Source organism: Haemaphysalis longicornis, unplaced genomic scaffold, assembly GCF_048455015.1.
Source record: "Haemaphysalis longicornis isolate Haplotype H1 unplaced genomic scaffold, Haemaphysalis longicornis Haplotype H1 scaffold_147, whole genome shotgun sequence".
Classification (NCBI taxonomy): Eukaryota; Metazoa; Arthropoda; class Arachnida; order Ixodida; family Ixodidae; genus Haemaphysalis; species Haemaphysalis longicornis.
Window position 1 is genome coordinate 175101 of NW_027526253.1, and position 26371 is coordinate 201471.

General features: G+C 48.8%; 2 protein-coding genes and 1 pseudogene across 2 annotated transcripts in view; 2 read left to right on the plus strand and 1 right to left on the minus strand.

Annotated features, from left to right (window-relative positions):
- Nucleotides 1–20810, plus strand: part of LOC144165682 (guanylate cyclase 32E-like) — a 66185-nt gene extending 45375 nt beyond the window's left edge. Inside the window, exons 15-18 of the mRNA XM_077695492.1 lie at nt 4293–4536; nt 5696–5794; nt 19499–19590; nt 20431–20810. Coding sequence (XP_077551618.1) covers nt 4293–4536; nt 5696–5794; nt 19499–19590; nt 20431–20607 — 612 coding nt within the window. The 3' untranslated portion in view covers nt 20608–20810. The remainder of the gene's footprint in view (nt 1–4292; nt 4537–5695; nt 5795–19498; nt 19591–20430) is intronic.
- LOC144165706 (uncharacterized) lies at nt 13063–17806 on the plus strand. The gene is made up of 2 exons (XM_077695504.1): nt 13063–14478; nt 17801–17806. The coding sequence occupies exons 1-2, from the start codon at nt 13180–13182 to the stop codon at nt 17804–17806; spliced, it is 1305 nt and encodes a 434-aa protein (XP_077551630.1). The 5' UTR covers nt 13063–13179.
- A 2015-nt stretch (nt 20811–22825) lies between the features above and the next one.
- On the minus strand, nt 22826–24898 carry LOC144165693 (putative ATP-dependent RNA helicase DDX56 pseudogene; annotated as a pseudogene).
- Between the last annotated feature and the right edge of the window lie 1473 nt (nt 24899–26371).

A 26371-nucleotide genomic window follows, 5' to 3' on the forward strand; every position in this document is an offset into this window, starting at 1 on the left:
TCAAATGTGGTTTTATTGATAGCACTTTCTTAAGCTTCGAGAGTGTGACACACAAAGCGTTACAAACAGACAGACGTATTTCCTCGTTGAGCCCACGCGAAAACGCTTATTAACTTCACGGTTATGGTTGGCGGCTGCACGTCATGCTTTGGCATCTCTATGGGAAGCCTAGGAAACGGGCTCAACGATTTTGATGTGTCCGAATGACCCCCGAGGAAAAGACTTGCAGGCACAGCGCAAGCTAACCGGCCACAATTTTCTGGACACCAGTCTTCCCCTGATAACTTCCCGTGTTGGCGCCGAATGACACCAGAAGGCTTTTAAAAGGGCCGCGAAGACAAAATACAGCGTTGTTCAGTTTGAAAGAACTGGACTTTCGCAGCTTCAACTTTATTACAGCCTCAAAAGACATTTTTAGATGCAGAGCATCTGATTCACTCGCCTTGTCCCTCCGGCGTCGTCGTCGTCGTTGTCGTCGGCGTTGTCCACCCCTCCCCCATTCTCCTCGCCGCGCCAGCTGCGCTCTCCGCCGCTCACCCCCTCTCCTCTCCGATAGCGAACACTCTCTCGCGAGGGGCATTGGATTGGATTCGATTCGATTGGATTGGATTGGATTGGCTTGGATTTGGATTGGATTGGATTAAAGTGGATTGTGTTGGATTGTGTTGCGTCATAGCCGTGGCACGTTGCGTCATAGCCGTGGCAGACGCGCTGGGGCCGGCGCATGTGCAGTACTCTCTCTTCCGCGGTTTCCTCTCCTTCGGGCGCGCTGCGCATATAACCGGTGTGCCGTTCTCCGGCGAAGCAACATCTACGCTTGGCCCAAACACCTAGAGTCCACGCTGCTTTACAAGTACACCAACGTCGTCATCGACTGGGACCGGCTTACGCAGTCCCCTCAACGTTATGCGCGCTATAAAACGCGGTCCCTTCGGCGCTCCGCTTATATGTCGCATCTACACAGGGGTTCCCGTGAGGGGAGGTGGGAGTTTTTAACCGAAAAAACGCAAGTAGTGTTTAAAAACTTACAAATTTCGCGCCATAGTGACGTAATGTTAGCAGGAGTGGCGTGTTATGGGCCGGCACTAAAATTCTTTATCAGTAACTGCACGTCAGCAGTCAAGTGATTCGATCGAACGAAATTAGAGGCCCCGCTACACTCGCCCAGTCCTGTTTCTTGGCGCTGGTTTAGGTCGGTGCCCGCCAATCGCACAAACAAGCTTCTGTGACGTCACAGAGAAACCGGCGGAAAGTGGGTGGGAAGTCGTTACTGCTTGATGTCTTTTCTCTACTATCTCGATTATTTCTTCGAAGTTCGCGAAAAAAATTAGTATTGCAGGGACAAAACAGCCATTTTAAGAGAGGACATTGCTCAACAGCTCCTTTCAATTGTGAAGTAAACTCTTTGAAACTTGCCAGTTTCGCTGATTTTCCCCCCTGATTTCATACGTGGCATTATTTTTTGGATCAGTCAATTAGTTCCCGAGACAATAGATAATTAGCCTTTTTTGGAGGAACACTAGACAAAACAGTGTTGGTAATAAAATTGTAATCTTTATATTTTCTAATACTATGAACCCTGGTTAGTGCAATAAGAGAATCGGTTGTTTGATGCACCGCTTGGACCTAATTTTACAGCTCATTAAACTTCGGTTGCACCAATTGCAAGGAACCATTTTGATAGCCCATTTCAAACACCAAAATTTAATGGGTTGTAAATTTAGGTACAAGCGGTGCATCAAACAACCGATTCTCTCATTGCACTAACCAGGGTTCATAGTATTGGAAAATATAAAGATTACAGTTTTATTACCAACACTGTTTCATCTATTGTTCCTACAAAAATGACTAATTATGTCTTGTTATCTTGGCAACTAATTGACTGACTCAAAAAATAATGGCATATTTGTAATCAGCGGGGAAAAAACACCAAGACTGGGAATTTCTACAGAGTTTACGTAAAAGTTAAAAGAAATTGTTGTAATTCAGAGCCATGTCTTAATGGACTGAGCTTACATTTTGTCTTCATGGGCTCTCCATACAAAATGTTTCGCAGCCACTTCTGCATTTTGCCGCATATAGCGCGTGCGCTATGGCGGAATCTAACTCGGTAAATCAATGTGCCTGGGCGTGTTGTTCCGTGTAAAAAATGCTTTGCGACAAAGCCAACTTTAAGACAAAGCTGCAGCAATGTCCTCAGATGCAGATGATTCAGAAACATCTGCCCACACCGCCTCCTTAAGCCAGAAATAGCACTTGTGGCTTCCACAAGTGCAATTTCGGTGCGCCAAAGTGCGCAGTTCACGTCATAAACAGGCGTAACACTTCTAGCATCGCTTGCTGCTCCCAGCCGGCACAAAGTGAGGTGTTGCGTCACCAGTGTAAATAATTTCAAAATGACCGGAAATGTGTAATTACCGACAAAACATGTTTCCTTGCTGCGTGAGACAGCCTTCAGTGGCTCCCACAGAGAGTGAAAAGCGATAATTTGCTGCTTCATGTTTGGGCATGTCACATTGATGACCGGGGGAAAGAGTGAGGAATGTTCACGCTTGCTTTTCGCTTTTGGTTTACTGGTTTATCTGTGTTTTTTTACCACGCTACCTATGATGTGAGCGCCAGAATAATCTACCTATCCTGAAAACCATCGCCATGCTCTGTAGGACGGGCTATCGTCGTCACCTAATCTTCATCTTTTCGGCTTCCCGAATCATCATCACCGCTTCCTGATGAGTTCTTCCTGGGTCCTCGGCTCTCGGAGTAAACCGTTCCCTATCTCCAAAGCAGAATGTACCCCGAGAGGTACGAGAAAGCTTCTGTGGGCAATTGGACACACTCCGGCACGTCATCGGAGAGTTCGATTTCACCGAGACCATCCCCCCACCCCTTACCCAACCCTCCAGCACCCTTCCCACACCCCTTAACGAGCGATGGGAGACCTTGCTAACCAGCCCCGCCTTGGAAGACCAGCTCGTCCTGATCTCCAGGGGCCAGCCAGCCGAGGAAGCATATGGGTCCCGTGAAGAAGGAACCACACCATCCGGCACGTAGTCGCCGCAATTTTGTGTGGCTAAATAAAGTTGTTCTCTCTCTCTCTCTCTCTCTCTCTCTCTCTCTCTCCTTAGCGAGTCTTCGACTCTCTCAATAGCTTGTTCATTTCATTAAAAAGTAGTTTAAACCTGCGCCCGTGTTGTCCGTTTCCTTTTTCCGAAGTGCGTGTGCTTTCGCGCCGTTTTTCGCCGCGAACCGATACCAACTTGCTAATTTTGTCGTCATTCTAAGACACGTTTTCTGCTGCGCTTGATTTCCAAATGCACTTTCGGCCTGAAGGGGTAAAAATGTGCAGCAAACCACATCGAGATAGTCGGCGTATCATTAGGTCAATGGTTTCTAAGAATTCTTGAGCTAAGATTGCTAAAGAGCCTGTTCTCTTTCGACTCCTGGTAGCCAATCGCAACGTTTTGTGATGCACTCCACGGACGGTGGCTTTCTTCCCCAAATGACTGACGGCGTGACTTAGCGGGCAGTACAAGCACTCGCACCGCAAGTTTTTCATACGAGTGGCAAGTGGTAGCAGCTAGTGTTGCGACTCCCTTCATGTGTGAACGTCGTTCTTTAAAAGGGCCGTAAGACAAAATACAACTTTGTTCAATTTGAAGAAACTACACTCTGGTAGCTCATTCAGCACCATTCCAACCACGAAAGGTGTTATTTTAACCGAAAAGAAATGCAGAGAATAGTGAACAACTTTCAAATTCCGAGCCATCGTGACGTGGTACACGGGCAGGAGTGACCCTGTTATGGGTGACCTGTTATGGGTGACCTGTTATGCTCATCAATGTGTAATTGACAGCATGCCACCCTTCAAGTAATATGATAAAATGGAACTACGGGCCTCACGGCAATTTCCCAGTCGTGTTTTGGTGGTGTCTTAGGGCAGCGGCCACCAATCGCACAATCAAGATTTTGTGACGTCAGAGAAATCGCCGAAAGTTGCTGTGGACTTTCCACTGCTTGATGCATTTTCCCTTCATATCCCAATTATTAGTCTAAAGTTTGGGATAAATTAGTACTGTTATCGGGACAAAATAGTTTTATTTAATAAACCAAACTTGTATTGTTTCTTGCACTTTGGCATTTTCCCCGATTCCCAGTGCCGATGATTGGCCATCTGTTCCCCCCCTGTCTTGCCGCACGCTTGCCCTCGTCCCTCATTTAGTCGCGCTGTTGATTACCACGTGCCCAGTTACCGCTAATGGTTGTGGCGTCATCACTGTATGCGCCCCCTGCAGGTGGTGGAGCTTCTGAACGAGCTGTACACGTGCTTCGACGCGGTGATCGACCACTACGCCGTGTACAAGGTGGAGACCATTGGGGACGCCTACATGGTGGTCGGGGGCTTGGCGCGGCACCCGCGAGTGGCGCACGCCTCCCAGGTGGCGTCCATGGCGCTGCACCTGCTGCGCCGCTTGCGTCACTTCCGGATCCGGCACAGGCCGCAGGAGAGGCTCATGCTCCGCGTGGGCCTGCACTCGGGTAGGGCTATTCTTTGGCGGCATTAATTCCCTTCCTGTTTGACAGCGACATAATTAAAATGCACGGAGGCAATCCTCGAGTGCCCACTTTTTAGGATGTCCAGCGGACATCCTGAGGCCGGATAATAGGATCACTTGAGTATTGTTTCAGGACATTAAATTGACGTCCCCAGGACGTCATAATGTCCTCAGTGGGACATCCTTAAAACATCCTGACGATGTGTTTGTGTTGTCTTGGTAGGGAGGGGACAGATTCTTCTTTTGAGAAAAGATTGATTTTTAAATAAGCCTTAGAAATACGCAGATATTGGACCTACAAGTGGAAATGAAGCTTTCAATTGCAGCTCCAAATGACGACAGAACCTCAAAAAGCTAACTCAATTTTTTGTCAGTGCCTGTAAACCAGTAGCAGCAGAAAATGTATTTGACCAATAAACATCCGTATTGGTCTATTAGGCTGATACAAACAATAGCTGTTGGTCTATTAGACTAATACCAATTGATCTATTGGACCAATACATGTGCCTCTATCAGACCAATATATTTTGTATTGCTCCTATAGATACTCAAATAGAACCGATAGCCTGACCTATAGAACAAATACATTATTTCTATTAGACCAATACAAATTTCTGTTGGAATTTTCGCTAGGGCAATCTGGCAGTAACTTACCCAAAATTTGGCGTTATTGAAAATGGTCATATGACAGAACCAGTCACCATTGAATTACTTTAATGGCGTGAATTCTTGAGAAGTTCGTGAATTTCTGAGCTCGTCAATTAACTGAAGTCGGTTGGCTGATGACTCCATGTGGGCGCGTGTCTGTTGTTGATACGATTAGGTGCGAAATTCAAATGCATACTTGCCGTGGAGCACATTTTCTGCCTCCATCCCTACTGCCAACTTCGAGAAAGCCTCCACGCACTCTTAGGGAAAGAAGCTATGGGATTTCTGTGCTGTCGAATATTAAATTCAATTTCCATGCTTGCGTGCAGGTTAGAAAATTATTGGCAGGCTTGAGAAAATTATTGGCAGGCAAGGTACAGTTAGCCATAACTTACAACTGCGTGAGGCGAGGGTAAGAATAGAACAGTGCTGAAGTACTATATAACATTCGACAGCAGTGTACGGGGACACTTCGATCCACTGTCTCCACGCAGGTCCTGTCTGCGCCGGTGTCGTCGGAAGCAAGATGCCTCGCTACTGCCTGTTTGGTGACACCGTCAACACGGCATCTCGGATGGAGTCAACAGGAACGCGTAAGAAGCAGCAGAATCGCACGAGACAAGGGATGTAATCACTGACATGCTCACTGGAGTAAGAACACAGAGAATGGTGTGAGCTGTAACTATTTTAGCAAGTAAAAAGACGATATGCAAAAAGCATATTCTAGATAAAATGAAGTTTCGATACCACGGCGCGGAAATGGCAGCGCAGCTACGCTGGACGTGATATGTTACAACTGACATCTAACTGCGATTTTGGAGCCGACAGTAAGCCGCGGCTTCGCGGCCTTGCTATGTATTTTACATCTGACATTGAATTCCGTACCCGTGCGCCACCACTGGTTTGCACATGAGCACAGCAAAACTTCACGCGCCGCTGGCCGGGGCAGCACGGTAATGTAGTTTCTCAGTGGTGTACACACCATCAATTTGTTCTTGCAACGTTGTTTTTTTTTTCATAACTACGAACACTTCTGCTGTTTAAGCTTTCAGCTCCGCCTTCGAGCGTTACCAGAAAAAATACAAAAAAAAACGGAGCGCACGTGAGCGTGCGTGTGCTCGTGAGGATGCACCCGGCGTCGGCCATGGCTCGACCTTCGAGAACACTGTTCAGCGTTCGTGGCGTGATCTCTCGAGTGCTGTTCTCATCACCAGTCCACGTGCGTTCGCGCCTGAAGTGGGGAGCACAGACGCCGAGTTCGCACAGCCGGTCGCCGCTGGTTCTAGCGCGTGCTAACGCGGTTCACTATGGGAGATGCAAAAGGCTGCGGGTAAAACAGTCCGGGCTTGCCAGTTGCGGAGAACTTTGAGGGGAGAGGGGCCGACAGCTCTCCTAGCTGTTTCTCCAGCCTTGTACCACTAGTGCAAGCTGCAGTATTTTTTTTTTTTGTCGGTCGGACACCCTCTTCGCTCGCCTCATTTGTTTGGACAAGAGGTGCCCGGCACAGTGCAGATGAAAGCTCATGTGTCCGAACACCTGCCACCGCTACGGCGCGCGCACTCCTCCCGGGAGGAGTGTGGAGGAGTAAAAAAGCCCGTTCTGCATGGGGCGAATTTCGACTGCGAATTCGCAGCTGCGGCGCGGCTCCTGCACCAAAACGATCTATTCTAGTTGCCGTGGCGAATTTCCAAATGTTTGGAAGAGTCGAACTTCTCTTGTGAGCGCCGCTTACATTTGGCAATATGTCGCAGCAGTGAAAATAGGAAAATAAATCGTTTTGCCGCAGGGGCGGCGCCGCAACTGCGAATTCGCAGGCGAAATTCGCCCCATGTAAAACGGGCTTTACTTTTGCTGCGGTAGCACGCAAGCCCCGTTAGGGCGCGCCCTATCAAGAAGACGGGACAGGGCACACTCTCGCACTCTATTTCAGATGAGGAGGTGCAGATTCGGGATTCGGCAGAGCAAATTTTCTATCACACCATCGCAATCAGGGTTAACAGCTGCCAACAGCTGCGCTCTAAAAATAAGCGTGTAAGGCACCATTCTAACATCTAATTTACTCTGAGTGCTGCGTTTGCTAACATTTTTCAACACCTTGACGACCAGCTACGATTACTCTGGTTGGAACGGGCTAACACAATAGTGATTTCAGTTGCTCATAGCAGGGGTATCAAATACACGACCTGCAGATCTGGAGTTCCCTACATTTTATGCATTTTTTTTCTGCAGTGCTCTCCCATCACGTTGGCACCACATCACAAAAAGGACACCCACAAAAGCTTTGTCTAGCAGGAAGATGGGCAAGTATATTACGTCCACAAGAAACTTTAAATTTTAAAGTAAAGCCATATAGTCACACCCACAAAGAAAGCACAGCAACCCTAAAAACTCTTGGTAACCAAAATTCATACAGCCTAGGTGCAGCAAAATGTTCTGCATGCATGCACTCCGGATGGATATGGCAAAATTCGTCTTTCTTCTCCCTTACAGTTTAACAGTGAAGCTGTTTAGCAAATACAGTATAACCCACTTATAACAATATCTAAGTGCCAAGGAAATCCCATCGTTATAACCGATAATTGTTATAAGCGGGTTGCGAAATAAAAAGACGGAACAGAGCTCAAAACATTTTATTCGCATGCCAATTTGCGGAAAAGAAGCCACAGTCGGTCACCTTTGTTTGCCGCGCGTGAAGCCAGCGCAAATCTTTTCCAAGAGCATCTACAGGTGCTTCACCTAGTTGAGGTAAATGTCCTTGGCGGAAACAAAGTCCCCGAGGGACTGTTTCACGCGTTGGGCCACCTACGAAGACACTACCTAAGTAAGCTGCGCAACTTTTGGTGCACAATATCACCCGATTCAATCGTTATATCCTATATCGTGGCACTGGAGCATTGTAATAAGCGGTTTATTTTACCATAGAAAGAATACAAAAGTTGACGGTGCCATAGCTCTTCATCGTTATATCCGACATATTGTTATAAACGGAATCGTTATAAGTGAACTCGACTCTAGTAATTTTTCGTGTTTGCAGTTATAAATACCACGAAATTGCCAAGAGCACGCACGTGAGCACGGGCCTCGCGGCGACTGCCGAGCAGTTAACAAAACCAAGAAAATGCCGAGCGTTCGTGTGTGCGAGCCTCGCGACGACCGCCCAGCGTCCCCTGCGCGCGCCTGTCAAGCCAAGCATACCCACTTAGGGAGGTTGGCCAAGATTGGCCAAAGAAAGACTCCAGCGTTGGCCGTAATCATGGAAACACTTGCTTGGAACGAGAAAGACACGTCATAGAATACGCGCCTCCAAGGTGATGTTCAAACTACTCCCCTATAGGCACCGGACAGTGAAGTTTGCGCGCGACTGCAGCGCCATCTCTCGCCGCCGCTTAGCAACTCCGGGTCGGTGGATGTCGCGACCGGCCGTTCAGCGCACGTAAAAACACGCGCGCTGCGTGCGGTTCGACGTTGTGTGGCGGAAGTTTTTTAAGAAACATAGTTACAATTGCAAGTTGCAGTGTCCGAAAGGATAAAAATGCTGCAGGAAAGAATTAGTGGCCACGCCGCTACTGCTGCGTGAAGTACTGCCACAATCGCGGAAGGCAGCCTGCCATCGTTCTGTACAGGTTTCTCGGGCAGCGTCGCAAGAAATGGATTTTAGCAGTAAGAAAGCCATGACATTTTTTGTCAGTGGAAGGAGTATTATGAGTACGATGACTGTTTATGCGCAGCGCAGACACGAAGGGCCGTAAAACTAAAATGTTTGCTTTCAGTGTTCCATACACATCGCGCGCTGCGATGAATCGCATGCCGTCGTAGTATTTGCATAACACAAGGTATTACGGCTTCCCCCACTATTGTTTTATCAGCAGTAACCCTTTTTTAGCGACATTCACAGCACCGAATGGATGCCAAAAGGCGGCACAAGAATATGTTCACAGCACTTCGCGGGTGATGCCAAAAGCAATGTCAAGACGGTCAGTACGCATCCCACTTACTGCCCTACTTTGTTTCCCGAAGTGTACAGAGTTCGACCACGCATTCCAAGCGAGAGCGTGGAAAGCTATCAAAGGCAAGGTTGCATTCACTCGCGCTGACTTCTTTAATGCGTTTTGCGTACTCTGAAAGTTGAGGTTGCTATTGTTTAAGCAGAGGATGGGGAGGAGGAGGAAATACTTTTTTTGGAGAATTCTGAACGGCCTGAACAAACTGTATCACAATTAGCCGTTTATACGACTCTAACATTACACACAAGATACAAGCCGAAACTAAACGAAATCTTCGTAAAGACAACCGCAGCTCCACAGCAGATTTCCAACTGTGTGAACTGCGCTTACTTTGTCATAAGCTAATAACGTTTGGAATCCGTTTTTAATCAGTGACAACACCAACCGAGCTGAAGATGGGCAACCGAGAAAGTAACTGTAGTGTGGTTGGGCGAACAGAGGAAACAATAACACAGACACGCTTCTGTCGTGGAGCGCCGTGGTAAACGCTGGCTACTGACATGAATTGGCGCTGTAAATAACCTTCCCTTGTGTCAGCTTGATCGTGGCTCATATTGAGTGGGAAAACACTGGGGTTTGAGAATTTAAAAAGATGTTTAATTAACTGAAAGAACTGGGATTACATATGTAGACGGAGGAGCACTGAAAGAAGACGTCTGACGTACGCGTTGCTCGGGCGTGGGACGACTCCCTTGGGCGAACAGCACACACACGCACCACGCGAGAGTCCAAAGCTCGCACCATACACGCTCGGTGGTGTAAACATCCGGCCGCGGTCGCTGCGGCGGTGGTGGTTTCGAGTGCTTCGTGATCCGAGCCCGGTCCGCCGGGCAGGCCGCCGGCGGACCGCCGGCGGACCTCGGCAGGCCGCCGGTGTCTGCTTTCGTTTTCGCCTCTCGGCGCAAGCATTCTCGGCGCGATAATTATCCGATGATTCGGAGACGGCTGACACTTGCTGAGAATGGGACTTCGCAACGATGTCTGTTCCATCAATTTCTTTCACGGCGCACACGAGCGCGGGAACGTACAATCTCTAACTTCTCGCGCACGCGAGGCCGACAGTAGTAGCTCAGCCCCGTAATTGTCCGGAAATCGCACAGAAGCACTTGAGACATGGGGAAACTATTTGCCAGAACAGTTTTCAAGCACGAGACACCTTTCAAAAACAATCGCAGAATCGCACAAACAAACAACCCAGAGGTGCCGAATCTATGAACGCGCGCCGGCCGTCTGGCTCTCACCGACCCGGAGTTAGCTCAAGCTTCCGCGGGGCGGCGCTGGGTGTACTTTATTCGTCGCGCCCTCTGAGCAGTGACCGGTGCCTGCAAATCGGCTGCAATCATGGACTTATAAGCCTTCATGATGGTCTTATCTTATCTAGCGAAGCAAGTCTCGAGGTGTTGTTCGAGGAATTAGAGGGCATTAATTGGGATGTAATAGGGCTTAGCGAGGTTAGGAGGGCAGGCGAAGCCTTTACGGTGCTGAAAAATGGACACGTCCTATGTTACCGTGGTCTAAAGGACAGAAGAGAACTGGGAGTGGGATTTCTAGTCAATAAAAGCATAGCTGGCAACATAGACGAATACTATAGCATTAACGAAAGGGCAGCAGGTCTTGTAATTAGGCTAAATAAGAGGTACAAGCTCAAGGTGGTGCAGGGCTACGCGCCCACATCCAGCCACGACGACCAAGTAGTGGAACGCTTCTATGAAGATGTGGAATCGGCAATGGCTAAAGTAAAAACACAGTATACCGTAGTTATGGGGGACTTCAATGCTAAAGTAGGCAAGAATCAGGCTGGAGACAAGGCAGTTGGGAACTATGGTCTGGGCTGTAGAAATAGCCGGGGGGACCTACTAGTTGAGTTTGCAGAACGGAATAACCTACGCATAATGAATACCTTCTTCTGTAAACGGGAGAGTCGGAAGTGGACCTGGAGGAGCCCGAATGGGGAGCACAAAAATGAAATAGACTTCATATTATGCGATAACCCTGGCGTCGTGCAGGATGTGGAAGTGCTCGGAAGGGTAAGGTGTAGTGACCACCGTATGGTAAGATCCCGAATTAGGCTAGATTTGAGGAGGGACCGCAACAAGCTAGTACGAAAGAAGCCGATAAATGAGCTAACAGTAAGACGTAAAGTAGAAGAATTCAGGATCGCGCTGCAGAACCGATACATATTCCGCTCTTAACGAGGAAGCCGAGTTTACGACGTAGGAAGCCAGCGACAACCTTACACGCATTATTACGGAGTGTGCAGTAGAAGTCGGGGGCACTATGGCTAGACAGGATACTGGTAAACTTTCACAGGAGACGAAAGATCTAATCAGGAAACGGCAAACCATGAGAATCTCCACCGCAGCTGACAGAATAGAACTAGCGGAGCTCTCCAAGCTAATCAATAAGCGTAAGACAGCTGACATACGGAAGTATAATATGGAGATGATCGAATACGCTGTAAAGAACGGAGGTAGCCTGAAAGCAGTGAAGAGACGTCTTGGCGTGGGGAAAAATCAGATGTATGCACTTAAGGATAAGCAAGGCAATGTCATCACAAATAGGGATAAAATAGTCACAGTGGCCGAGGAGTTCTATAGGGATCTGTACAGTAGCCAGGACATACAGGATAATGCCGAACGAGACAGTAGTTCACAGGAGATAGACATCCCACCAGTAACGACCGAAGAAGTAAGGAAGGCTTTGAAAAAAATGAAAGGGGGCAAAGCACCTGGTGAGGATCAGATAACAGCACACCTCTTGAAGGATGGCGGAGAAATTGTCCTTGAAAAACTGGCAAACCTGTATACGCAATGCCTAATGACCGCAATGGTACCGGAATCTTGGAAGAACGCGAACATCATCCTAATTCATAAGAAAGGCGACATGAAGGACTTGAAAAATTACAGGCCGATCAGCTTACTGTCAGTCGTCTACAAGGTATTTACCAAGGTAATCGCTAACCGAATTTCTCCAACCTTAGATTTCAGTCAACCTAAAGAACAAGCAGGGTTCCGTAAAGGTTATTCAACAATGGACCATATTCACACGATCAATCAGGTGATAGAGAAGTGCGCTGAGTATACTGAACCCCTATATATAGCCTTCATAGATTATGAGAAAGCATTTGACTCAGGGGGTAGATGAGCATTATGTAAGAATACTAGAGGATATCTACAATGGGTCTACAGCTACGATCATCCTCCATAGGGAGAGCAATAAAATACCTATAAGGGTGTCAGACAAGGAGACACAATCTCTCCAATGCTATTCACAGCATGTTTACAAGAAGTATTCAGAACGTTGGATTGGGAACAGGTGGGAGTAAGGGTTAATGGAGAATACCTCAGTAACCTCAGATTTGCTGATGACGTTGCCTTGCTAAGTAACTCGGGGGACGAATTGCAAAGCATGCTTTCCGCACTGGGCGAACAGAGTAGAACCGTGGGACTGAAAATTAATATGCAGAAAACTAAAGTAATGATCAATAACCTCGGGACAGCACAGCGGTTTGACATAGGTGGCGAGGCAGTGGAAGTGGTAAGTGAATCTACTTAGGCCAAGTTGTGACCCCAGATCCAAACCATGAGGCAGAGATAATTAGAAGGATCAGAATGGGGTGGGGTGCATATGGCAGACATTCACAGATAATGAATAGCAGCCTACCATTGTCACTGAAGAAGAAAGTGTATGACAGCTGCATCTTACCGGTACTCACCTACGGGGCAGAAACTTGGAGGCTCACGAGCAAACGTGCTTCGCATGGGCTCTGAGATCTTTCCCTTTTGTGGCGTAAATTCCACGACCAACCTGTTGAAAGCTCTGTCATCGGGTACCGAAGTCTTCCAGGTCTTCGAGGAACCAACTCCGACAAATCCTGGCCCACCGGTAGGATTTTTACACCCATTTCACCGAGCGGCCACGCCGCAGGAAGCTAACCCTAACCAGCGCTTTGGAACCGCCGCCGTGCCTGGTCGATGGCGCCGGGCGCCACGGGGCCTCCGGACGTGACCGCGGGGAGGACGCCGCACCAAACCGCGCCGCTGGCTTCTTCGTCGTGCAATATGGACGTCGTTGAAGTAGAGGGTGAGACTATTTCACCCGAAGACTTCGAAAATGATACCGGTTGGCTCTCGAGTCACCGGAAAAGAAGTGGCAAGGCACTCGCACGGCTAAACCTAGCCCAGAACGACTCTCAGAGGCAACCAGGCACCGGTAGTGCCTCATCTGTCAGCAAGACTCCAGAGCCAAAGCGCAAGCAAGCAATACGGTTGCCGCGCCAGCCGCGGCTGCCGAAAGAGGACATAAAGATTGTCCTCCGACCGCGGGACGGACTAGACGTCGCCAAATTGAATGACGCACAGATCAGAGACGGTGTTCTCTCCGCCGCAGCAATCAAGAAGGAAGAAGCCGAAGACGATTTACTTCGGACAAGCCCCAAACAAAACATCATAGTCGTCAGCACCCCAAAGATGGCCCACGCCGAAAAGTACAACGGAATCCGACAGCTCTGTTTCGGCAAGCACAGTTACGAGATCACCGCATACGCCGCCCCCCCGGAGGACACTACCAAGGGAGTGATCCATAATATTCCTGACTATGACACCGCTGACGACATCACACACAGCCTCGTCTACAAGAAGAACCCAGCGATTTTACAGGCCCGACGCATGGGCAAAACGAACTCAGTCATTATCGTCTTCGAAGGCCGCCGCGTCCCATACTACGTCTACTATAGAGGTGCAGAGTATCGCTGCTTCCTCCATAAGAAGAAGCACGAATTCTGCACGAGCTGTGGTCGACTCGGACACCGCGCAGATGTTTGCCCCCAACCGGACAAGCCCTTCTGCAAGAGCTGCAATCTCGAGAACCCACCAGACAATCATGTTTGTGAACTGAACTGTGCAATCTGTGGCGAAGGCCACACGACTGGTGACAAGAAGTGCCGTAAAAGGTTTAAGACTCCTTTTCTCCTCAAACAACGTCAGTGGGAGAAACAGCATCGTGGTTCCAGACCCAAGGAAAGCTCCACGGACAGGAGCAACACCGACAACGGTGCCGGCCCGGAAGGGCACCACCGAGAAGCAAGAATCGCGGAGAAGAGGAGCCGCTCTGGTTCGTTTCCTCGACTCCCTCCCCCAGTCGCAGAGAAGGAGAGCACTGGAGGCCGGCACAGATCCCGTTCCAAGTCTCGTCACCGGGAGGAGAAGCGCAGAGAGTCGTGCTCTGCCTCACGCTCCAGACTCAACGACAAGTCTATGATGGATCACAGCAAGGTGAGCTGGGCAAGCACGGTCTCCCGAACTGCTCCATACAACACACAATTTAAGTCAGGGCTACCTTCTGCAGTTGAAGCAGAGCTAACGCATATCAAGCAAATGCTTGAGTTAGTTATCAGAGAAAACCAACAGCTTAAAGCAGAGAATGCCCAACTCAAGGCCAAAAACCTCCCACCACCGGCAGCGCGACCTAACGGCCCCATTGCTGAACCCGTTACGCCAATCCCAGTTTCCGTTAATGCAGCAGTAGAAGTTAGGTGCGAGTCCGAGGCGGATGCACCGCCCCTTAAGCGAAAAGCGGGAACTGAACCCGGTGACCCGACAACGCAAAAGTTTATCGAGGAGCTAGAAACAAAAATAGATGCTCGTCTCGAAAAACTGCAAGACATGTTCTCCAAATTTGCGGAGCCGGTGAACAAGCAATTAGCAAACTTGAACACTAGGGTACTCGCTATTGAAAATGCCCAAACAATAGCCCAACAGACACCAGGCGTAGGCGCGTACAAATCCAAGCCCTATTCGAGGCCCAACATGCGGGAAGGTGCGAGAACATTCGATAATGCATGGCCCGGAGTAACAATGCCAATATGTACGTCATTTGGCAATGGAACTGCCGCGGGTTCAAACGAAAACGGGGAAATTTATGGCAGTTTTTAAGTAATCAGCAGCAACCGGAGACGCCAGACTTAATCGCTCTCCAGGAAACGGGAGGCGAGGCTAAATTATCAGGCTATAAATCGTACTACGACTTGAACTCGGGTGAATCCAAAAAAACCGTTACTACCCTAGTTAAACGTAACATCCCGGCCATTCAACACGATACTGGCATTGCGACCGTAGGCCACGTCCTCGTCGAAATTTTATCGGGTAAAAAACGCGCAGAGGGCAGCCTTTTTGTGCTTAACTTGTACAGCAGCCCCCGCCAAAAGCACCGCTTTGCAAATCTTTTTCGCAAAACATTAGACATAGCCCGAAAACAGGCACTTATTGTGGGTGACTTTAATGCACCGCACTCTGCTTGGGGGTATAAGAAGGACCTCAGCAAGGGCCGGCAGCTTTGGCAAGATGCCCAACAGATGGGCCTCACCCTGGTCACTGATCCTACTTACCCCACAAGGAAAGGCAACAGTATTAGCGTGGACACCACACCAGATCTTACATTCACAAGGAACACACGGAACGTCAAATGGCTGAACACTCAAGAAAACCTAGGGAGTGATCACTGCATTTTAAGAACTACCATCCAATCCTCGCCAACTAGGGCCACAGGTAAGCAACTCAAAATCACAGACTGGGACACTTTCCGGCAAATTAGGGCTGCTGAACAAAATTCGACTTGTGCAGTGATAGAGGACATCGCAGCATTGACATCAGATATTCATGAACATGTCCAGGCAGCAACCAAAATTATACCCGAGGAAGCCAACATACATCAAGCAGACTCTAGGCTACTACACATGTGGGAAGCCAAGGCGGGCCTTGAAAAACGCCTTAATAAGCAGAAACTCAACCGCAGCCTTCGCAGGTGGCTCGCCTTACTAAATAGAGATATTGAGGATTACGCCAACCAACTACGCGTCAAAACTGGGACTCTACTTGCGATGGGATGGAGCTCCAGATGGGACTCGCGAAAACGTGGAACATCCTGAGATGCCTGCTAGATCCAGAAAAGAGCAAACTTACTCAGAGACACAATCTCAGTAAAATACTGCATGAATACAAGGGCACAGACGACGAACTTATTCAAGAAATCAGAAACCGTTACCTTGGTACTAACCCTACAGAGACTCTCCCACCCTACAAAGGACCACCAAATCCAGAACTAGAGCGTCCCATCACTGCAGCAGAAGTGCGATATGCCATACACTGCCTACGTACCAAGTTTGCCCCGGGTCCTGATGGAATAACTAACAAAATGCTTAGAAATCTGGACGACAACTCCATAGACGCACTTTCCAAGTACATGAACCACTGCTGGGAAAGGGGAACCTTACCACCCCAATGGAAATCAGCTAGGATTGTTTTCATTCCTAAACCAGGCAAGAAACTCCACCTCGAAAACTTAAGACCTATATCGCTTACCTCGTGTGTAGGCAAACTATTGGAACACGTCATTCTCAATAGGCTCAACAAATTCATGGAGGAGAAAGATCTGTATCCCCACACCGTGATACGGTTCCGACAAAAGCTATCAACTCAGGACATTATGCTCCGACTTAAGCACCAAATTATTGATTCAGACGGGTGCTCACGACTAGATACCAGGGCAGTACTAGGCGTCGACCTAACAAAAGCCTTCGACAATGTGCGACATGATGCAGTGCTCTCCAACCTTGCCCAGCTTGAGGTAGGAAAAAAGGTCTATGACTATGTCAAAGATTTCCTCTCGGGGTGGACTGCACAACTACTTATCGGAGGATTGGAATCTGGCGAGATCAAAATTGGTAGCAGAGGGACGCCGCAAGGGTCTGTTCTCTCTCCCTTTTTCTTTAATGTCGCCATGATTAATCTGCCACAGCAGCTAAACAAAATAGAAGGACTGCACCACAGCATATATGCTGATGACGTCACACTGTGGGTTGCCGGTGGCAGTGACGGAGAAATTCAAGAAAAACTACAACAGGCGATAGACGTGGTAGTGGCTTATGTGACCCCCAAGGGACTTAGCTGCTCGCCACAAAAAATCTGAATTGCTTATTTGCAGACCAACCAGGAGAGGCTGCAAACGAGACCGCGATGTTGCCAATATCCAGCTATATGCGGACGGCAGACCCATTCCCATGGTACAGAGCACCAGAGTCCTTGGTCTTCGCATACAGGCCAATGGTTGCAATACAGAGACCATAAAGGCTCTCGAAACGAGTGTACACCAGACAGTCCGCCTCATCTCCAGAATTGCCAACCGGCATCATGGTATGAAAGAAGGTAACCTCGTCAGATTAGTGCAGGCTTTTGTTCTTAGCCGCATAGTCTACGCGACGCCCTTCTTGGCACTAAAGGCCGATGAAAGAAAAAAAATCAATAACATCATTAAGCGAGCTTACAAGCAGGCACTAGGTATACCCATTACGGCACCAAATGAACGCTTTGGAGCGATGGGGCTGCACAATACCATAGACGAGCTTGTAGAAGCCCAAAAAATAGCACAGCTAGAAAGACTCTCCAAAACCGCAACAGGCAGACACATTCTACAAGAGCTTCAAATCACCTATGCGGCTCAACAAGGAAAAAAGGTGGATATCCTTAGCGAGCAGAGGGCACGTATATACACAACCCCTCTGCCCAGAAATATGCATCCCGTGCATAACCTACAACGCAGGAATGAAAGAGCCAAAGCCCTCCAAAAGCGATTCGAACGATCTGATGACGTGGTCTACGTGGACGCGGCCGAGTACTGTGAACACAACGCCATGGCCGTGGCAGTAGTCGATCGGCAGGGCCATTGCATTGCCTCCGCAACGATCCGCACGGACACTCCGGAGGTAGGAGAAGAGGCAGCCATTGCACTGGCGCTTTCTTCTACAAGAGCGAAATACATAATAAGCGATTCCAAATCTGCAATTGTAAACTTCGCAAAGGGAAGGATCTCACCCGAGGCCCAAGGAATCCTTAGAGGATTCAAAGAATTAAGACTCCGAGGGGTCCAAATTATATGGGCACCAGCGCACTCTGCACTTCCGGGGAACGAAAACGCTCACGAGGCAGCTCGAGGCCTAAGCTTCCGAGACTGCCCAGAAACACCTGAGGCATCGTTTCGCACGGGGGGTAGGGACCGCATGGTGACCTATAGGGAGATAATCGACCATTACAGATTAGGGAGGGCCAGATATCCCGCAGCTCATCGCACCTTGGGAAAGTGGCAGTCAGTAGCATGGCGTCGTCTACTTCAGTCCTACACTTTTCCGAACCCGGTGACGTACAGTCATTGTTACCCCGGTCTATACGAAAATAAGTGTAAATTATGTTCAGCAAGGGCCGACCTTGAACACATTTTATGGGCCTGCCCCCTTAAGGTGAACACCACACCTCAAGCACTAGACATCACTTCCTCAGAGCAGTGGGAGACCGTGCTGCTCAGTTCAGACCGGGGCGTTCAACTCCGGGCCGTCCAGATGGCCGAAGACGCCGCCAGGGAGCAAGGACTCCTGGCCGCCGTCTGAGGGGGGAAGAATGAAGGGGACTCCCATCTCACTTCTTCCCTTACCCCCGTCTCGGGCTCAATAAAGTTATGCACTCACTCACTTGGAGGCTCACTAAGAGGGTTCAACTTAAATTGAGAACGACTCAGCGGGCAATGGAGAGGAAAATGATAGGTGTAACATTAAGGGACAGGAAGAGAGCGGAGTGGGTCAGGGAGCAAACTGGTGTTAAAGACATATTAGTAGAAATTAAGAAGAAGAAATGGACTTGGGCAGGACATGTAATGTGAAGGCAAGATAACCGCTGGTCATTAAGAGAGTGGATCCCTAGAGAAGGCAAGCGTTGCAGGGGGCGGCAGAAAGTTAGATGGGCAGATGAGATAAAGAAGTTTGCGGGGATTAATTGGTCACAGTTGGCACAGGACCGAGGCAATTGGATAATAATGGGAGAGGTCTTTGCCCTGCAGTGGGCGTAGATAGGCTGTGATGATGATGATGATGGTCGTGAAGGTCGCATGCAGCTTCGCTAGTTGTAGTACATGGTTGGAAAAGCGCTTTTTTGTAACACAAGGGACAAACGTAGAGCGAAAGATAACCAGACAGAATGAGTGAGGCGCTACTAACAACTGAAGTTTAATCAACAAAGAACCTTCAACTCTTGCGTGCTAGAGTGAGCTGCCTTCATTTTTTGTGCGATGGCTTCATGAACTCGTGATGTAATAGACGCATGTGTAGGTGAATTTCACTTCACACTAATTAATGAGGAATAGCTTCAGCAATATCACTCACTTGATGCGACTGTAGGCATCACTTGATGTAACTGTACACTGCGTAAATTTGGCGTGCTCTGAAATTGAGCAAACCACTTGTCATTTCAGCACTGAAGATCCACTGCAGCGAGAGCTGCAAAATGCTACTGGAGAAAGCAGGAGGCTACATCCTGGAGGAGAGGGGGCTAGTCTACATCAAGGTCATTTTTTGTCCCGCGCGCACATTTCTTTTTTAAGTGCAGAGCACTTTAGGAGCTCGCCTTGTCGTCGTAGCTCGCTCGCTGGACCAAAGTAGAGCCGCACAGCGTTCTGTTGTCGCAGCGTCCCACAGAGGCTTCGAAAGCCAAGCAGTTTATTTAGTCACAAGCGTTCGAAACTTGTGAACCGCTGGCGCTTGCCATACATCTCCCCGTTGTATAGCGCAAAGAAAAACTGCAGGTACATTTGAGGCAAAATATGCGTGATTAACCCGGAGCGCCGGCATTCATTTAGTTAGGAATGCTCGTTGGGTTGGTTTTTACGATAGTAAGCGAAAAGAAGTGGCAGTGCAGCGCCGGCACGTGCGGGAGAAAAAGCAAGCACAAAAAGAACAGAACTCCCGCTGGCGCAGTTTCAGTTTCAATGGGAGACATTTGAATTACATTGGGTGGTAGCAGTGAGCAGATAACGGCGCTACAGCCCATTATGGCGAATCACTGCTCTGCACTTCCGACCGCTTTCACGTGTAGTGGAACGGCTTTAATTTTTTTATGTAGCAACTATAGTTACCACTCCCATGAAGTGATTCAATTTCGATAAGGTCCCACTTGCAATCGCATACAATCAAGTAGCAAGCTGAGAAGGTCCGCTTTTGTTTACATTGTTCACATAGAGCCACGAACCAGGAGCATCAATGCGTGGGTATAAGAGTAGTGAATGTGCATATCAGTATGAAGCGAAGGTCCATTACATCAGCTGAAATCGTTCAGTCATTGAAAGGGAATGCCACCTTATCCGAGTTCACTGTTTTCCATCTTCCTTCCTGTTGCGTGCTCTGATAGGGCAAGGGGGATATGCGGACCTACTGGCTCGAGGGCCGGGCACCAGGCGTTCGCTGCCGGTCAAGCAACGGATTCCAGCAGTGCGACACCAGTGCACCCACGCACGACATCCAGTGCACAGAAGGGCGCCATTCGTGCCCCGACCTGGGTGCCCCACCGTGGCAGGGCATCAGCTGAGGACGATCTCCGATGCAGCAGAAGAAACTCACGTTCCAAGATCTATTTATGAAGAAACGCTGGAAGGAGCAGCCATTCTCGATGAAATGTGATTGGCCGGACCTTTGGTTTGGTGTCGGATCTTTATGTCCGACACCAGAAGTGACGCAAAAAAGTGCATTGAGTTGCAACCTCTCTCCTGTCAACCCACACCCATGTTGACGCTGCGGTAAAAAGAGATTAGAGAAAAGTTTGTGTCAAATTCTTTGAGACCTAGGTTTAAACCTAGCATCAGAAGTTGGCTAATAGCAATTTGCATAGAGGTGGGGGAGGGGTCAACAGTGATCACTATTTCAGTGCATTGAAACTAGAGTAATTTTGCATATAAACAATCTCATAACTGCCATCTCAAGAGAGTGGCAAAGTTGAAAAAGTAAGCATCCTAAAGAAACAAAACAAAAATTGGGCCAGAACTAATGCTGATCAAAGTTTGGGGATGTATTTCGGGAATATTAAGAGCTCACAGTTATAAAATCTTGAAACTTGACCGCGGAAAAAATCTCGAAGGCTTTGGCACATTTGTAGATGCTACTGATCATAATGTCTCATGACCTAAAGCAGAGCTTGGGCTTTCCAGCTAGATGCAGAATTGGATGCAACTTTAGAATGAACCTGGTATATCCATCAAAGCCACAGAAAACACTGTTGCAAATAGGTTTCTGCCCTTGCCCATTTTGTCAGTTTCGCTGCAATGGCAGGCCATGAAGCATAGGCGCAGCATCAGCAACAGAATGCTTTGGAAAATGTGTCTTTACAGTACCATGAAGCCGAGATAAAATAAAATGCTAAACTTTCCTATGCATTACCAAAATGTGTGGCACCGTGCATCTGCTTCTACCGCTTGTGTTGAAGCTAACTGCATCCATGTAGCTACAACACTCCCAGTTCAAGTTTGTGGATGCTATGATATGCTGCACAAGCTATGAGGCATATATGACACAGGTTAGACCCCTTGAGGCTACGTTATCTTCACTTAGTGTAAGGTACATGGGCTTTTTCGTTATCACAATGACTGTGTTCTGGGTTTCGAACAAGTAATATCACATAATGCAGCTGAGTGGCTCAGCCACAATGGCACTATTACTGATGCAGCTACAAAGCATGCAAACAACTTTGCTGCAACACAATAGATATTGCGGTGTATTTGAACTAGAGGCACAAGAACTGACTGTCATAATAGGGTCGCTGCATTCTTTAGATAACCTGTATGACAAAAATGGTGTGGTAATGGTGTTGCTTCCAATAACTCGTACGTGGCAAATGTTCTAGCAGAGTCCTTCAATTGAAGGGCCCTGGTTGTAGTAACAATGTGACCAACTATCAAAGCTTTCCAGTTAAGTCGTAGGTTATAAGTTAAACAGCACCATGTACTTTGAAAGTGGATAATTTGGCGACTGGTTCTTCATTCATTGAAAATGTCAATGTTCAGTAACTGCCCAACATTGTCATCTCAAAGAAATGAATGTAGTTGCTGCATGAAATAAATTCCAAAAAACAACAAAAAAAAATTTTTGGCCAATGCAATTCTTAAGATCCTGCCGTATTTTTGCGCGTATAACCCGCACCAAAACTGCGAAAATTTCAGTGGAAAAGTAGGGGTGCGGATAACACGCAGGGTATTTCCTTTATTGCAGCTTCACGGCAATGCGCGTTGTGCCGTGAAGCTCCTACGCAGTAACACTGACTAAGCCTTCCATGGCAGCGATTGCGCAAAACATACAAGGACAAGGAAGAAATAAACAAGGACGAGCGCACTCTAAGAACTGAATTTTGTGACTTTCGCCTTGCAGTCAGTGTATTCTAGGTGCTAAATGTACGCTTTTTCTATCTACATAGTATGTGATGTGTTGCTTGAGCAGCCGGTTTGGGTGCAGCCTTTCCTGTATCAAATGTGCGGGCAATACGCGAGGATTTTTTTTCTTTTCTGGCGGGCTGAAAGTGGGGGTGCAGGTTATGTGCAGAGGCGGGACATACGCACGAAAATATGGTATCTCTATTTCCTTCGTCATCTAGGCTGTCTATCGTTTGCGTTACCCTGCACTACTTACTGGCTGAACACAGATGTTGAAAGCATCTCAGCAGTATTTTCAAACATGTCAATGCAGCATTCCGGTTGTTTCTTTTTGCCTCGCCTGCGATCTTCTTGCCCTCAAATAATGGAGCACTGAAAACGACCCAGAAACAGTGCTTTCTTCAACTGCCCAATAAACAGCTGCAGTGGTGCCTAAGGTGCCTAGCATAAAAGCAAGTTACCACAACAGACTTTTTTTGGTAGATCGTAGTTTATACTTGTTAACGAAGTTTATTACATCAAAGTTTGTTACAAACCATTCAAGACTTGGCTCGCCAACCAGATTTGACAATCAAGCACTTAGCAAGCGCTCAACATATTGAAACAAGTTGAATGGAAACGAATTGGAACTGTAGGTTCACCGTTGCAATGACTTGAACCTTTTTTGCTGATGGATGCACAGGTGTTGTCAACAACGACCGAGGTGCAGTACTTTCACCTTCTGCCTCTTTCTCGGCTGGAAGCTGGATGTAGGCAGGTAGAACGAGACAACCTGAAGAACAGCCACAAACTAAGACCTCAATCACAACTGAAAGTTTGTAGCGGGTCGTTACGCTTTGGACGCTTTCCGTACTTCTTGTCCCGTTCCTGTCGAGACTTGGGTCGCTTGGAGAGTTGCGGCGCTGGTGCCTTCGATCCACCCTCTTTCTGGAGGCTCCGCTGAAGAGTAGGCGGGATGATGTAGTCTGGAAGATGTTTCAGGTGAGGCTGGTGCTTGATAATGTGCAACGCCTTGTCGTGCCTCAGCAACTGTCGCTCCCTCGGGTTCTCCACGAAGAAGGACTGCAACTTCTCCGACGAAAGCATCTCCGTCTTGATCTCCTTCAAACGTGCCTCGCGCACTGCGATTCGTGTCACAGCCCGGAGGGCGTCTTTGCTTCTGTACCTAAACGGCTCTATCTCCTCCATGCGGAAGAGATATGGCTTCAACGTACCTTCCGGAAGGGTCTTCTGGACAGCGTCTAAAAGATGAGCTTCCTTATCTTTGACCAACGACAAGGCCGTACCCTTGCGGTCTCCGCGAGCCGTGCGCCCGACACGATGCTGGTAGGCCTGGACAGTGGCGGGGAAGTCGAGGTTGATGACGTTGGCGACGTTCTGGAAGTCCAGGCCGCGGCATACGCCGTACTCGGGGTCCTGGTTCCGCTTCTTCTTGGGGCCCTTTTCCTGCGCCTCGACGCCTTTCTCGTCGGAGGCGACCATGATCTCGTAGCGGCCCTCGTTGAACTGGTTCAGGATGTAGGCGCGGGAGGAGAGGGGGAGTTCCGAGTTCAGGACGCAGCAGCGGACACCGAACTGTTCGAGGAAGAGCTTGACCATGAAGCAGCGGTCGACAGTGGTGACGAATATTAAGGTCTTTCCAACGATGAGTCGCAGTTTAAAGAGCGCGCAGAGTAGGGCGAACTTGTCGTCTTCCTCGCAGCGGATGACGTACTGGGCGAGCCGTTGCTGTTCGTCCTCACCCTCGCGTAGCTTCAGTGTCACGGGGTTGCGCAGGGCCAGGCGCTTGAGGTCGAGGACTTCGGGACTTAGCGTCGCCGAGGTTAACACGGTTTGACATTTGTTGGGAAGTCGCGTCAGCAGCTCGTTGAGGTCATGCGCGTGTCCGAAGGAGAGAACGAGGTCGGCCTCGTCGATGACGAGCAGCTCGAGCTTTAGGGTCAAATTTCCCGCCTTCAGGTGAGCCAGCACGCGAGACGGCGTTCCGACGATGATCGCCGGCCGCTCGGCAAGCAGCGGTCGCTGAATGGCGAGGTCGGCGGTACCTGAGACGTCGACGCAACGCAACCACGAACCACACAGCTGGACGACGCACCGGGCAATCTGGCCGCAGAGTTCCTTGGTTTGCGCGAGAATGATGCCGCGTGTGGCTTGTTCCTGGTCGCTTCGGTGCTGCATTAAACGATGCACCAGCGGCAGTCAGAAGCCGCCCGTCTTGCCGCTGCCCGTGCGTGCACGAGCTAAGACGTCCTTACCCTCGAGGATGAGCGGGACGGCCTTTTCTTGGATCGGGGTGGGCTTTCCCCAGCCGAGCTTGGCGATCGCCTTTAGCAGACGGTCGTCGAGGCCCATCTCGTGGAATTCGAGTGTTTCTTCCGACATGGCGCTTCTTTTCGCCCTAGCACTTGGAAGGAGAAACACGCGTTGTCAACGCAGCAGACCTTACAAATGCGCACTGGGCGCCGCCATATTGAATACATAGCCTTGGCCTCGTTCACCATCACCCACGTTTTCTGTGGTGGCGCTAGTATGTGTACAATTTTTTGTAGTCATAAAAGTGTTTTTATACCGCAAAGTTATGTGAAACTTTACGCTTAAAATATAGTACGGCAAATTTTTTATAGCTGACGTTTCAGTGCAACAAAAATTGACAGTTTGCAGACCGCGCGTGTTGCAGTGAGCACTGCGCGCGCTTGTGTGAGACCCAGTTCTGAAAGTTCCGAGACCCAAACGACGAATGTTTTAAATGCAGAGCATTTGTATAACTCACGATGTCACCCGTGCGTCGGCGTCCGCAGCAGCCAGCCTCCCCCTACACTATAAAAATAAATAACAGCTACCGGCGCTGGTTTCGATCCCACGACCCTGCAGGCGGAGCGCAAGGTACGTGGTGCTCTACCCACTGCGCCACAAAACCGACACAGAATGAAAGGCTACGAACGCGCCTTATATCCTTGACTCATTCAAACTACGTCAAGAAGCTGCTGATACAACGCATTCACTACCTGTGGGCGGAACGCGAGGTACATGGTGCTCTTCCCACTGCGCCACAAAACCGACACAGAATCAAAGGCTACGAACGCGCCTTATATTCTTGACTCATTCAAACTACGTCGTCAGCGGCGTGCGTTGGCGATTCAGCGGCGTGATAGCTGCGTGGTGTACACGTGATAGCACCAACCCCCAAACACTAAACGTTAACGCAATACACCCACCCCCTATGCGACGCATTTACTCGAGTCCCCCTCGCGGGGAGATGGGCCCAATTTTTGGATGTCGCATATTCCCACCAACCTGCGTGTGATGCTGAGAACAGCCACAAGGCTTTACCCCGTACTCATAAAAACAGCAGAACAGTATCGATAGCGAGAAAAAATGGGTTGCTCCAAATCTTTCAAGAAACATGCGCTCCTCCCCTTCTTTTTTCTCTCTAAAACTACTACTCTCTCTCCTTCTCGCTGTTATAAGTATTTCCATCACCTTAAGGTCTGTGGAGAGTAATTACTTGTCCGGAGTGGAGTCCAGAATGTAGAAGAGAAGAAATTTGTAGTGTCTACTTACATCTGAGTCTAGCTCGTGCCATCTGCCAACACCTCTTCGCCCTGATGGTCGAAATGCCTTGCTTGTCCACAGGAAATGTTACACATTCACAGGTTCCATGGTTGGTGGCATGTAGAGCACGTTGGCTTCGATTGGGCGATTGGGTGGCAAGCAGCCATAAGCTAACTTAAAACTGCTTAATCTATGACCATATACTACTGACCACATGATGGGCATAGGCTAAAGAAAAAAGAGGTGCAACAAAGACTTAGACACGAGTTCTCATGCCTACAGCATCACAGTCCTCGAACACTGCCGACACGCACCGACCGCATAAATTTAACTCCCATTTTTATAATCGCCACACCGCTGTCCATTAATGGCCAGGGACAT

What these genes read in the sequence shown, in the direction of transcription:
- LOC144165706 (XM_077695504.1), top strand. Translation starts at nt 13,180, where the DNA reads ATGGCGCCGGGCGCCACGGGGCCTCCGGACGTGACCGCGGGGAGGACG.